Here is a 15,127-nt window from a genome sequence, read left to right on the forward strand (position 1 = left end):
ATCTATAACCAGGGGATTATATGTTCTAGAAAAAAACAAAACAAAACACATCATTTAAAGGATTATGTCCAGCCTGGATATTCTCAACATCCTGCACAAGGATACTGAAGGGAATCAGCTTCCAGGATTTACCCTCCTCCCCTGACCCTTTACTTCCAATTTGCAGCCAGACCAGTTCCTGAAAGCTCCCTGTCAATGCCACTGGACACACACTCTGTACTATTCCTTTGGGACAGTTTCTCAGCCATTCACACCTGGCTGAGAGACTACTCGGAAGGGATAACATCTAAAGCTGTAAGCACAAGTCCTGATTCAACTGCACAGTGAAGTGCGACACAAGAACGTAACTTCTGGATAGCTAACTACTGCTCAAGGGATGGGAATGGCAAGGACTGTCTCAGGCGCTGCTCCAGCCAAGACCACTAGCCCAGAGTCAAGGGCACCCAAGGGTGAGGAGACTGCCCACTATATTCAGGAGCTCCTTCTCTGTACCCCAAGTTGCCCAAGGGCCAAATCTCAGCCCAGATAGCACCTGCAGCATGTAAGTTATGGACCAATTGCCCCATGGCTCTGCCTCTGTGAGAAGCTCCTTTCTCCATGTCTATCTTTCTCTGCCTTTCTCCTTGTCCATCTCCTTGTCCATAAGTCAGCAGAAGATAAATTGATACATTTTGCTGAGAACTGAACTTTCCAAGATGGGAGTTTACCCAGTTAATGAGATCTTTTGATCTCATCCAGAGGGAGATTTGCAGACTTTACCCTCCCACAGGCAGCTAGGGTCTGTGCTAACCCAGTGGCAGCCTGAGCTGAACAGGGCCACGTGGGGGGCGGGGGGCACAGCCACTCTCCCTGAGGCAGGTCCGTGGCTACATGATTGTTTAACAGAGGTTATGAAAACCCTTACAGTAAAACCTGTCCATTATGAAAAAGTGCAGGTAGTACAACAGGGGTGAGATGAAAATTGGAAAGCATTTCAAGAGAGGTTGATAGAAGCTTTAAAAAGTATAGCAGGGGCTTTTCTGGTGGCTCACTGGGAATGAATCCACGTGCCAATGCAGGGCATGTGAGCTCTATCCCTGATATAGGGAGATCCCATGTGTCGTGGAGCAATTCAGCCCGGAAGCTGAAACTACTGAAGCCCAGGCCCTAGAGCCTGTGCTCTGAAACAAGAGAAGCCACTGCAGTGAGAAGCCCATGCTGAGAAAAGCCCACACAGCAACAAAGACAGAGCATGGACAAAATATATATATAGGAGTGTGGATCCCTTCTCTCTCGAAGGACAGGCCCTTTTGGCTATGCATTTCATAGCCCACCCTGCCACAGACATCAGGAGCGAGATTCAAAAAGCAACTGCTAGTCCTCAGACCCCTCTGAGTGATTTGCTCCAAGTGGCTTATTCAGTTTTTGATAATAGGAATATGGTTGAAAAGGCTGAACACTCCCAGAGAAATACACAAAGGGCTGAAATGATGGTTGTAGCTTTATCCACTCAGAGACCACCAGAGGGGAGGTCAGACTTTGCAGGCCAAGCTGGCCATGATGGACCACAAGGCCCACAGGTACCCAGACCAATCCAGGGTGCCCTGTGTGGACAGAAGGGCACTGGAGGAGAGACTGTGGCAGACTCGCCCTTTTATAGACAGCCAGGGAACTGGAGGAGGGAATGTCCCCAAACACCTGAGATCCATGGGGCCCCTCAGCCTTGGATGGTTTCCCAACACTGAGGAGCCCTGAGGTCACAAGTGGCTCTGCCTACAGCACCGCGTGTATAACTAGTGCTGAAGCTCGGGGGGTCACTGAAGCTTGGGGGGTCACTAAAGCTCGGGGTGTCACTGAAGCGGGGGCCGAGATGGAATTCCTCGGACACCAGCGCAGTCCTTTCCATCTTAACCCAAAGGGCTGGAATTTTAACAACCATAAAAAATACATAATGGGAACATCAACAGCAACACAGGGCCCGGTTTCCAGGAACCCCCTTTGTGCTCCAACAATGGCCAGTGGTTTCTACATCAATTTCTGTGCCTGTCACCTCTCTTTTAACTCAAGAGACTTACTAGTTAAATTAGGATCCATTCTGATTCTTGAGGGACAAGGAAGCCACCCTTATGACCAAATGATACTAACAAAACTAAAAAACAGATTAACTCTATAACTGAGATAAAAGACTTAATAAACGCTGCAGTACAAAACACTGAGGTTCTGGGTCTAGCTTCAAATAAACAGACTGAGCCCTTATGTGATGCTCTTCCAGATTTGGAACCTGTTTTGAGCTATGTAGCCCAGCTGGTAAAGAATCCGCCTGCAATGCTGTTACTGAAAGCTATGTGTTGGGGGTCCAGGCATGTTTTGTACCCCTCCCTCATCAGATAGACTCCTCGGGTTCTTGTGTGGGGCCTCGCCCCAGGAATGAGCACAGAGCCACAGATGATTCCGATCTGGATCCTGCATTGAGCACTAGGGCTCTCACCCTCCACTTCTGAGACTGAGATCAGGCCCTGGGGGAGGGGAGGGCGCTCTGCTCTCAGTGGGGCTGGACCAGGGTCTGCTGTGTGACCTGAAGGGCATTGTGGGGTGAGCGGAGGTGCCCCCTGCTGCTGTGTGCATGATGCCTCACCAGGAAGGGAATGTGATCTGAGGGACAGTGTGGGAAAGTCCCATGTTGTACTCGGTGCGGGAGTTGACCGTCCTGAGTCCCTCCTGAGACAGTGGCCACAGGGGACAGTCTGTTCCACACGGTGAGGGCTTCCCTGTGTGTGTGGTTGGGGCTCAGGAAGGGAATGTGTTGACCCTAAGCATTAAACAGCATGTTTTCCACTTTCATGATAGAACTGAGAAGGCTCATGGACAATGAAGCCCAGAAGAGGAAAAAGAAGGAGTCAGGCATGGCACTTTCTCTGGTAAGGTCATATTCTAGTGGATTCTCAGTCTGTCCTTCCTGAATTGCCCTTCTCTGGACTCGCTAATCATGTCTGACTCTGAAATATCCTGTCTGACTCTTGTACAGGTACACTCACCTGGGACCTTCCCTCAGGGCCTGTTGTCTCTACTTAGATCCTGTCTCCCCATGACCCAGTGACCTGGCCCTTGTGAGGAGGCTCCCCTAGGCACTGTCCTGGGCAGGGCTTCTCACCCATGGGTTGGAGACGGGGTCTCAGTGCTGTTGGGCAGCAAGGATTGCTTAAGCCCCATGTGGATGCTCTGTCTGCTCTCTGTCAATCAGGGTAAAGAAGCTGTAGGTGGACCTCAGGTATTAACATGTACAGTACACGGTAAAGTCTGCAAAAGAGGCCAATGAGGGGAAATCAGTTTTGACTTTTTACTGTACATTTAAAACTAAATGAGCACCTCTTTTAAAACTTAAGTTTTTGGGAATGGAACAGAACGTTCAGAAAGCGATGTCAGGGCTAGGGAGTGTTTCATTAGACCATCTAATTTAAACTGTAAAATCAGGTTTACTAATTTTTTTTCTTTGTTTTTTGACCACATGATGCAGCTTCCAGGGTCTTAGTTCACTGAGTAGGGATTGAACCTGAAACACTGCAGTGGAAGTGAGGGATCTTAACCACTGGACCATGAGGGAATTCTCCAACTTTACTAATCTTGATTTAGTATTTTCTTAGTAGACTAAAATAATAAATTTTTGATTTTGTTAATAAGTACATGCCTAAAATTAATTATAAAAATCACATTATAAATTTCCTGTTCTCTGACTTCATTGCTTCAGTGTCTTTTCCCTAGTTCTGGTGAGTGGTGGCCACTCTTTGGTTCCGGTGCACATGCTTCCCATTGTGGTGGCTTCTCTTGTCTTGCAGCCCAGGCTCTAGAGCGCACCGGCTTCAGTAGATTCACCTCCTGGGCTCTACAGCTCCGGCTCAAAAATTGAGACTCATGGGCTTAGTTGCCCCTCAGCATGTGGGATCTCTGACCAGGCAACAACCCACATCTCTTGCATTGCCCAGTGGATTGTTTACCACTTACCCATAGGGAAGCCAACACATTTTTAAATACAGGTATTATATAAAGATTGGAACAAATCTGTATGTTATTTTCTACTTGTATTACTTTTTATTTTTTTTGAACTAGAATAAGATAATGTTGAGGAGTTCCCTGGTGGTACAGTGGCTAAGAATGTGCCTGCCAATGTAGGGTGCACAGGTTCCTTCCCAGGTCCCGGAAGATGCCTCAGAGCAACTAAGCCCATGGGCCACAACGACTGAGCCTGTGCCCTAGAGCCCAGGAGCCATTACTACGGAAGCCCACACTCTCTAGAGCCTGTGCTCCAAAACAAGAGAAGCCACTGCAAGGAGAAGCCCGGGCACTGCAGCTGCAACTAGAGAAAGCCCACTCACAGCAAAGACCCAACATAAGCAAAAGAAATAAGCTTTGAAAAAGAAATAGAATGTTGACAAAGTTAGTGAATGAAGAAGTAAAATGAAAGAAGAGAATGGGAACCCACTCCAGTATTCTTGCCTAGAGAATTCCATGGATAGAGGAGCTGGCAGGCTGCCCTCAGTGGGGTTGCAAAGAGTCTGGCATGAGTAAGCAGGTAAACAACAACTTCTGCCCACAGCAGATTGAGCTCTGAAAAACAAATCTAAGCATCTAACTTTCCTCTTGCAGATTCTTCAGTGACTTCCAGTAGCTTTTGGAATAAAGTCCTAAATCCATAGATCTTGTATAAATTAGCCTCTGCCTGGCATTACCCCCATGTACATTCCCTGTGTCCCAGTCACATTGGCTGACTTTCTGTTCAGTAAATATCTTCCTGCCTCAGAGCTGGCACTCAGGCTGTTCTCTCTGCTTGCAACACTCTTCTGTTTCCCACCTTGCCAATCCTAAGTGTTTCTTCCTCAGAGAGACCTTGTCTGATTTCTCAGTGTAGGTTAAGACTTTCTGTTTAATCTTGTCCTAGCACCAGGCCTGTGTCAGAGCACTTATTTCAGTAGTTACATTAAAATTGTGGATGAAATTGGCTGGCTGGCTGCTAGATTGTAAGCTCCATCATGTTCACTACTGTATTTCAAGTTTGAGGCACAAAGCTGATGCTGAATGAAATTTGATAGAATGAAAGAAAAAAAATAAAGACAACTCTTCTTGTTTCAATCAATTGTGTGTTTACACATGCATGCATGAATGCATGGATATGTAACTCCATCTTTTATTACAAAAACACCATCTCATAAATAATGGTGTATGCTTTGTAGCAGTTTCAGTTGTATCTTAAGTGTATTTCATGGTGTTGTTTTTTCTACATCATCACATGAATGATGTAAATTGTAGTAAGATTATTGACATTGTGTGGGTTGCCATGGAGAGGGTGTGACCCTGTATCGTGACCATTTATGCTGTTCTATTGTATTTCAGCTTCCTTGAACTTGTTTCAGGTGTTCTCAGGGAACTCTCTGTGGATGCACTTTCCCTCTTAGGTAGTTAACTGGTTGATTCTTTAGGTTCAGTTGTCTCTCCCAACCACCTGAGCTCAGGTGCTGTAGCCTCATTTCTTAACTGTTTGATCTGAGCGATTTCTTAGAGTGACAGAGTTTTCTCCCCAGTAAGGTGGACACAGATCTTTCTCTAACGTGCTGTTATGTGGATGACAAGTTCATCCGTGTGAAGTCTTTAGAGTAATGCTTAGTGTGTAGGACGTGCTGAAACACCTGTCGTCAGTGTGATGATGTCATCACCATCACAATGTGTGTTCTTTTAAAGTCACTGTGGACTCTGTCGTCTCTGAAGACACCAGTCTTGCTGTAACTCGTCTAGATAGTGACACTATGTCACTCACTGTGTTGAATGTAACACTTCTGCGTAGACAACCCAGTGCTGGTTTTAATTTGTGTATTTTTCATGTATTGTCCACATACATGACAAATTCATGTTGATTGCAGGATATCATAATCTTAGGAAAAAAGAGGAAATTTTAAATTAGATTAGAGACCAACAGTTTGCTTCAAGCAGCTTTTAATGGATTTATCAGAATATTACTTCAACTGAATTGAGCTTTACCCCTCTCACCTCTTCTCATTTTGTGTGAAACTAAGAATCCTCCTCAGGGCCCATTGGTGGAACGTGTTTTCATTTTAGGCACAGTTGAACTTCAAGGATGTGTTCCTAGATTTCACTCCTGAGGAGTGGAAATGCCTGGACCCTGCCCAGAGGACCATGTACAAGGAAATGATAGTGGAGACCCTCAGGAACCTGCTGTCTGTGGGTGAGGATCACTTCCCCCTGAAGTGGGGATCTACCCTGGGGTACCTCTGCATGTTCCCTCTGTACCTTTTGAGACCCCCTGTTTTTCTTGACTAAGCTCAAAACCTTGTTGACTCACACATGTAAAGCTTCATGATTGGTATCAGGACTTTAAACTTGTCTTTCCTTCAGGTGACCTGCCCACTGTGTGATACACAAGGAATTTCTCCACAGCTCGAGTGTTTCTAAAGCTGATTTCAAACTTTGAAATATCCAGTTGCCTGTTTTCTAGCCCTGTGTTCTTGGTTCAGTAGTTCTTAGATAGGAACTAGATATCTGCTGCATGTTGTACTGTATATTATACTGTTCCCTGTGCATTGAGAAGGAGGCAGATCGTAAATTCATTTGAGAAGTATTTTTCTGTCGGTTTATAATGTCCTCACTCCTTGGCTGACAAAAGAGTTGGATTCTACACCTGCCAATGCAGGAGACACGGGTTGGATCCTTGGTCTGGGACGATCCCACACGTCACAGAGCAGCTACGCCTCTGTGCCTCAACTACAAGCCAGCACTCTAGAGCCTGGAAGCTGCAACTACTGAGCCCATGTGGGACAACTACTGAAGCCCATGCACCCAGGAGAAGCCGCAGCAAGTGAGGAGCACGAGCACTGCAACTGGAGCGTAGCCCCTACTTGCTGAACCTGGGGAAAAGACCAAGCAGCAACGAACACTCACCTGATCCAGAAGAAATGAATACACCAATGTATTAAAAATGACAGATACATATATTTTTAAAAAAGAGAGACAGGTTGGATTCTGGAAGAAGCCACAGTATGCGGCATTACTTCTGAGTAGGAATTTCTGTTTCTGTTCTGAATGTTATCTCCATTCTTGTGGCACAAGGAAGAAGACCCCTGGATTGTGGAGAATGAGGTGCTAATAGCAGACATCCAGATGAGTGGGAAAGTATCCACAGTGTGCTCACAGGTCAACTGTTACAAGGACAGAAAGGAAGCCACACCATTCATGGTGTTTGGGAAACTCTCCAAGTGGAAGAGTTGTGTGAGAAAACAGATGTTTAATGTTTGTGAACTCTCACAGGAGATTTGTCGTCTCCCTAACTTACGGCTCTGTTCTTCGACGTGTGAAATGTACAGCCCCCTCCAGTGGTGCTGTAGCACCCACAGAGATGAAGGCAAGGTCTTTTTTTTTTTTTTTGGCCTGTACTGGGTCTTTTGTGCTGTGTGGACTTTTGTCTATTTGAGACGAGAGAGGGCTACTCTCTAGTTGGGGGAAGCACGGTCACTCATTGTGGCGGCTTCTTTTGTTGTGAAGCACAGGCCCTAGGCACACGGGCTTGAGTAGTTTTACCACACAAGCTCAGTATCCGTGGTTCATCAACTTATTCTCCGTGACATGTGAGATCTTCCCAGAACAAGAATCAAACCCATGTCTCCTGCATTACTAAGCAGATTCTTACCATGGAGCCACCAGGGTGTTAGAGAAATTAAATAAATAGTCTTGTTTAGGCTTCAAGACAAAGCAGTGCATTCCTCTGACCTTGCTTCTAACCTGCATGGAAACTGCCCTGAGCGTGAATGTCCTGTTTCCTGTGAGTGCAAGTCTTGCAGCACCATAGATAAGATAGGGGACAAATCTTGAGATTGTTCAGCATTTGCAGGGGCCCTTGCCAACCAACCCCAGGCTTAGCACCATCCAAGTTGGGTCCTTGGTCCTCTTCTCTGCCTACTATGATGTAAATAAAGGTAACTTAAAACTGTCTAAAGAGAAGTTACAACTGGAAATAGAATTATGTGATTTATGAGGATGATTATCCATATTGCAATGTCACATTATATTTTAGCTGATTAAATCTTCCCTTTTTAAGTCGACTTTCTTTATCTGGCCCACAGCTCCAATAATGTGCCCCACTGCCTTTCTCTCTCCATTCTTTGTCCTGTTGTAGCCTTACACCACTCCCAACCCCTCTATCTCCCTCTCCATCAGCTGGTCCCCTTCTAACTGCCCCTGTCTCTGAGAGGAGAGGGGGAGCCCAGGTTCCCCAACTCTTGCAAGTTTGTTTACCCCTTTAGATTCTTCTGATCAAAGATCCCCATCTCCCTGGAGGGAAGTTCCAAGATTTTTATCAGTCCTTCTGTCCCTGTTATCACAGTCAATTTGAGCAGTATTCAATCTGTATTTTAGCCATAAAGCTATGACTATAGAAAGGAAAGATAACTTGTTTGACACAGGATGGCCATGATATTGTTTAGATTCTGGAAAAAACTGGTTAAGATGAATTTTTTTTTCTTTGAAAGTGCAAAACCGGTTCTTTTTTACATGCGGAATTAAAAACAACAAGCTTGCTTAAAAGGCCTGCCAAAAAAAAAAGCTTAAAGTTAAACTTTGCCAGGGCTTCCCATATGAGTCTAGTGGTTAAAAACCTACCAGCCCCTGGGGAAGACACAGGAGATGTGGCTTTGTTCCCTGGGTAGGGAAGATCCCCTGAGGAGTGAATGGCAACCCACTCCAGTATTCTTCCCGGAGAGTCCCATCATGGACAGAGGAGCCTGGTGGGCTAGAGTCCACAGGGTTGCAGGGGGTTGGACAGGACTGAAGCGACCCTGCATAGCATGCAAACTATGCCATGTCCTTGAAATACGTAACCCATTTTTCCAGAGATTTCAGTCTTGGGCAAATTAGATTTTAAACCATGGGGCAGGGGGTGGGAAGAAAAGGGTGAAAGAGACATTTTAAATCTCAGGCAGGAAAGTATGAGAGCTCTAATGTCTGTCCATCTGCATTTATGTTTGTCTCAGTGTGTGTCTTTGCTTTTGGATAATATGGCTGAGGTTAATTTGTAAATGAGCTCTAATTCAATTGTTTGTTAAAAAAAAAAGTAAGCACTTACAAATCAAACAATTACAAGAGAAATTAACCTAAATGAATTTCAGGTTCACGTGAACTGGGAAATATTCAATATTAAATATCTAGTACTAATTTTGTTTTCTAATCTAATTAAGACAAGTCTTGAGTCTTCAACATTGTATAATACTTTTATTGTACCTAGGTTTAATGTTAAGTAAGTTTGTCAACAGTTAAAGTAATTCGAGTGAAGAAACTTTTAAGGAAAGAATGCAAATGCAATTGGGGCTTTTAGATAAACTGTGTGAGGAATGATTATACTTTAGAAATGTCTGTCTAAAATAATCTCTCCAGATTTGAATAACCTGAATTTCTAGGGTTGTGCTAAACTAAGTGATGAAAGTTCATTGAATATCTAGGTCATTTCCAAGTAAAATAAGATTCTGAAACACAGATTACTGAAAACTCATTTCCTCTTACAAGCAAACTAAAGAGATTTTGGACTATCTGAGTGCCACCCTGAGATGTTTTCTATAAGAAAGCAAATATGCTTAGACATTATCACTGGTATTTATGTTCATCAGTCTACAAAATGCTAATATAACAAACAGCTCATGGTTACTTAAGGAAAGTAAGACGTGTGTTTTTAGTAAGAAAGGTATGAGAAATGTGGGCCAATCACCTTGCTTTGTCCCCCCTGGTTAATTTGTCTCAAGACCCTAACCTTGGCTACACAGGCACATCCTTAGTCTTGAAGTAAAGGCTTCTCAGAGGAACAAAACTCATTATGGCCTGGAATGATCCTCTGACTTTTAACTCCAAGGAGCCTTTCTGCACTTGTGTACTATCTCCTTTATCAGACAGGGTTTTTTCCTTTCTTTGTCCTTGCCACGATTATTCCTTTGAATTAAGAGACAAACTGGCTCTTTACCCTGTTTTTGTTGGCTGTAAATTTCTCAACCGGAGCCCACCTAGCTCTTATATCAGGGCATGCAAAGAGGAGGGTAGCTGATTGTAGAAGTCCAACCTGCAGCCCATCCAACTCCTACCTCAAAATTACATTTTATTAAGGAAAATGGAAAGTACTTCTGACTTATAGATGGCTGTTTCTAAATGAACGAAGTGATTAAAAAAAAAAAAAAAAAAAACAGAGAGGTTTCATGGATAGTGGACTCCAAGAAAAGAGGTCCCAAAGGTCAAGGTCTTTATATGTTCTGCAACAATCTGTCATTTGACTCCTGTCAATTTTGTTGCTTGACTTTGCATAGCATGTGATGAGGTATTTCAAAGGGATTTACTTCCCCTTGTCCCCCTCCTATGGTAATTAGTGCTGTTAGGTGGCATAGACTGTTGGGTGTCTTATAGAAAAAAACCAGAAGTTACTTTTTTTTTTTGCTGTGCCACATGGCAGTCTGATTCTTAGTTCCCCATTCATGAATGGAATCTATGCCCCCTCCAGTGGAAGCACATGGTCCTAACTACTGGGAGGACCCAGGGAGTTTGCCTCAAAGGTTAATTTTGCTTAAAAGATATATTTACTTCCTGTCATGCTTATTGTGACATGTCTCTTTGTCTACATTACATCTTTTTTTTTTTTTTGCAACTTTAATTGTCCAAATTTATTAACTAAAGATTAACAAAGGATCCCTGTCCTCTTGTCCTCAAGCTTGTGATAAATCTTACTTCGAAAGTGAGCTGCTCAAGAAATTCCACCAGCAAAAACAACTACTGGCTCTGACTTCCTCAGTGACAAATATTGGTGCGCTTGTACTATGCACCAGGCCCCAAGCTACTGTTCCAGCCATTCTCCCAGCTTCCAAGTGCTGGCGTGTCCCTGGGTTCCCTCTGGCTGTGGTTTCTTCTCTTTTTACTTCATAAAACCATAAATCTGCAAACACTGTCTGATGACTCCCAACACTGATCTTCAGGCCTGTACCCCACATTACATCTTGTATGTTGTTATTTTACATTTCATTCCCAAGAGAGTAGTCTCTGACTCTAGTTAACTAAGTTTTCCAATCACATTCCTTTATCTTCATAACAGTATGTTAAAAATTTATTTAAAATTTATTTGGTTTTGGCTGCACCGGGTCTTTGTTGCTTCAGGGGCTTTTCTCTACTTGCAGCAAGCAAGGGCTACCCTCGAGTTACAGTGCATGAACTTCTCATTCTAGTGGATTCTCCTGTTGCAATGTGTTGTCTCTGTGTGCTTGCGCAGTAGTTGTGACTCCCCAGCTCTAGAGCACAGAATCATCATGTGTGGCCTACAGGCTTAGTTGTTCTCAGGCATGTGGAAATTTCCCTGATCAGGAATCAAAGCTGTGTGCCCTGCACTAGCAGGTGGATTCTTTACCTCTGAGCCACAAGGGAAGCCCCAAAGCTTGTTCCTTTACAGGTATCTTGGAGCCAATGAACTGGGGTCACACAGAGTCGGACACGACTGAAGTGACTTAGCAGCAGTAGCAGTAGGTTACTGTGTAGATAGGGAGTTGATGTATTGAATGATTAAGTAGAGAATGTTTCACTTATTTTTTGTTTTTTAAAAATGATGGTCTTTTTGTATTACACAATAGAACTGACATGAACCACTTGTTAATGTCATAAAATGCCTATATGTCTATCTACTGATAGGTTTCTAAGAGGTATTTAGAAAAGTGTTTACTTTTTTATTTTTTAAAGTATTTTAGGGAATTCCCTGACTGTCCAGGGGATAGGATTCAGTAGTTTCACTGCAGCAAGCCTAGATTTAATCCATGGTCAGGGAACCAAGATCTCATAAGCCACATGGTCCACTAAAAATATTGCTTACAGAATTATTTATTTTCTCAATGCAGTATTTGTGGAACAGTTACTAACTGCCATTTATTTTTTACATTATTCATTAGAATGCTTCTTTTGCATTGTTTACCATTCCAGTGCATTGCCTGTTTGATGATTGTTTGCTCAGTTGCTCAGTCCTGTCTGACTCTTTGTGATCTCATGAACTGTAGCCCACCAAGCTTTCCTATCCATGGAATTTTTTTCAGGCAAGAATAGTGCACTAGGTTGTGATTTCCTGCTCCAGGGGATCTTTCCCACCCAGGGATTTTATCCCACTGTGCCGTGTCTTCTGCATTGGCAGGCAGTTTTTTTTTTACCACTGAGTCACCTCTCTATGTTCCTTACCATTTAAATATGTATAAGTATGCATAAAGTGTGTACAATATACCATTAGTTTCTCCTCAATTATGAGACAGCAGTATGTTTAGTACAAAGTAGGATGAGCTTTGAGGTCATTGTGGGAAAATAGGTTTTCTTTGTGACCTGACATGAGTTTGCATAAAATGAATGTTTTCTGATTGTGTATGAAACTACAGTACCCTAAAGTTAATTTGAATTACATATGATCACTCTTTTTTAAAGAGTTCTATTCCTTTAGTGTTCTATAGTTTTAAGATCATCATTGTGAAGATTCGTAATTCTGTTCAGGATGGATATGACTTTTTATATAATATCATGTGTTTGACAAGAAATAATTTATTTATGAATTGTAGCTAATAGAATACCTATGGTTCTTTGCGTCTTGTAGATATGTCTCATATACATATGATCAAGAAATTACAGGCAAAAGCAAACAGTGGTAAAGGGGAAATTTTTCAAAGAGTGATGTTTGGAAGAGCTGAAAGCCTTGAAATCAAAGATTTTTGCCTCAGGAAGATCCAGAAAAATATACATGACTTTGATTGTTTGTGGACAGATGATGAAAGAAATGACAAAAGATTGTCTACATCCCATAACAAAAACCTCATTGATGGAAGAGATCATCATAGTAGAAGTGATGCAGGAAATAGACCTTTTGAAAGGCACGGATCAAACTTTCAGGATGAATTGCAGATGGTACAGTGTGAAGGGATAATTTTTGAATGTAGTCAAGTTGTGACAAATGTCAACACCTCAGGTGTATCACCTCAGAGAACTTGTAATGTCTGCAAAGGCTTTTCTCATAAACATGAGAATGCTGTTATGCATCCTTCAGAACTGTTACCAGACCATGAACCACAAAAGAAAAGACCTTAAAAATGTAATGAGTGTGACATAACCTTTCTTCAGGACTCAGAACTCAATTCCTACTGGAGAGAAACCACATAAATGTAATGTATGTGGCAAGGCCTTTAATCAAGCTGCAAAGCTTGAAGTTCATCAGAGATTCCATTCTGGAGAGAAACCATATAAATGTGATATATGTGGCAGGGCCTTTAGTCAAACTGCAAACCTTGCAGTTTATTGGAGAATTCATACTGGAGAGAAACCATATAAATGTGATGTATGTGGCCAATGTTTTACGAAAAACTCACAACTTGAAGTTCATCAGAGAACTCATACGGGAGAGAAACCATATAAATGTGATGTATGTGGCAAGGCCTTTAATCAGACTGTGAAACTTGGACTTCATCAGAGAATTCATACTGGAGAGAAGCCATACAAATGCAATGTATGTGACAAGGCATTTAGTCATACTGCAAACCATACTGTTCATCGGAGACTTCATACTGGAGAGAAACCATATAAATGTGATATCTGTGGCAAGGCTTTCAGAGTAAGTTCAAACCTTGCTGTTCATCAGAGTGTTCATACTGGAGAGAAATCATATAAATGTGATGTGTGTGGCAAGGCCTTTAAGCAGACTGCAAAACTTGGACTTCATCGGAGAATTCATACTGGAGAGAAACCATATAAATGTGATGTGTGTGACAAGGCATTTAGTCGTACTGGAAGCCTTACTGTTCATTGGAGACTTCATACTGGAGAGAAACCATATAAATGTGATGTGTGTGGCAAGGCCTTTAATCAGACTGCAAAACTTGGACTTCATCGGAGAATTCATACTGGAGAGAAACCATATAAATGTGATGTGTGTGACAAGGCATTTAGTCATACTGGAAACCTTACTGTCCATTGGAGACTTCATACTGGAGAGAAACCATATAAATGTGATATCTGTGGCAAGGCTTTCAGAGTAAGTTCAAACCTTGCTGTTCATCAGAGTGTTCATACTGGAGAGAAATCATATAAATGTGATGTGTGTGGCAAGGTCTGTACTCAAACTACAGGCCTTGCAGTTCACCAGAGAATTCATATTGGAGAGAAACCATATAAATATGATGTGTGTGGCAAGGTCTGTACTCAAACTACAGGCCTTTCAGTTCACCAGAGAATTCATATTGGAGAGAAACCATATAAATGTGATGCATGTAGCAAGGCCTTTAATCAAACTACAAAACTTGAACTTCATCAGAGAATTCATACTGGAGAGAAGCCATACAAATGCAATGTATGTGACAAGGCGTTTAGCCATACTGCAAACCTTACTGTTCATCAGAGACCTCATACTGGGGAGAAACCATATAAATGTGATATATGTGGCAAGGCTTTCAGAGTAAGTTCAAACCTAGTTGTTCATCAGAGTATTCATACTGGAGAGAAACCATATAAATGTGATGTTTGTGGCAAGGCCTTTAATCAGACTGCGAAACTTGGACTTCATCAGAGAATTCATACTGGAGAGAAACCATATAAATGTGATGTGTGTGGCAAGGCATTTAGTCGTACTGGAAGCCTTGCTGTTCATCAGAGAGTTCATACTGGAGAGAAACCATATAAATGAGGTATATGTGGCAGGGCTTTCAGTGTGAATGCAAACCTTGTAGTTCAGAGAATTCATACTGGAGAGAACCTCAGAAATATAAAAATTTTGACAAACCATTTAGGCACAGTCATCCATAACTCATCATCAGGCAGTTCAGACAGGAGAGAAACCATATAAATATGATGTATATGGCCGGTGCTTTACTTGAAATGATGAATTAGAAACCATCGGATAATTCATACTACAGAGAAACATTAGAAATGTGACAGTTGTGAGAAACATTTTAGTGCAAATGTCATGAGTGTGACAAAGCCTTTAGTCAGTGTTCAGGCCTTATAATTCAGAGAATTCATACTGTATAGAAAACATACAAGTGAAATGAATGTGTCAGAGTTTCTAGTGCATGTTCAGCATGGCAGTTCATACAGGAGAGAAAAACACATAAAT

At 42.5% G+C, this 15,127-nt stretch overlaps 1 protein-coding gene across 1 annotated transcript; it reads left to right on the forward strand.

The window, feature by feature from the left end:
* The first annotated feature begins 2,840 nt into the window (after nucleotides 1-2,840).
* On the forward strand, nucleotides 2,841-14,698 carry LOC129630709 (zinc finger protein 227-like). The gene is made up of 4 exons (XM_055551210.1): nucleotides 2,841-2,897; nucleotides 6,085-6,251; nucleotides 13,144-14,125; nucleotides 14,294-14,698. The coding sequence occupies exons 1-4, from the start codon at nucleotides 2,841-2,843 to the stop codon at nucleotides 14,696-14,698; spliced, it is 1,611 nt and encodes a 536-aa protein (XP_055407185.1).
* Nucleotides 14,699-15,127: the final 429 nt, after the last annotated feature.

This window comes from Bubalus kerabau, chromosome 17 (genome assembly GCF_029407905.1).
Source record: "Bubalus kerabau isolate K-KA32 ecotype Philippines breed swamp buffalo chromosome 17, PCC_UOA_SB_1v2, whole genome shotgun sequence".
NCBI classification, from domain to species: domain Eukaryota; kingdom Metazoa; phylum Chordata; class Mammalia; order Artiodactyla; family Bovidae; genus Bubalus; species Bubalus kerabau.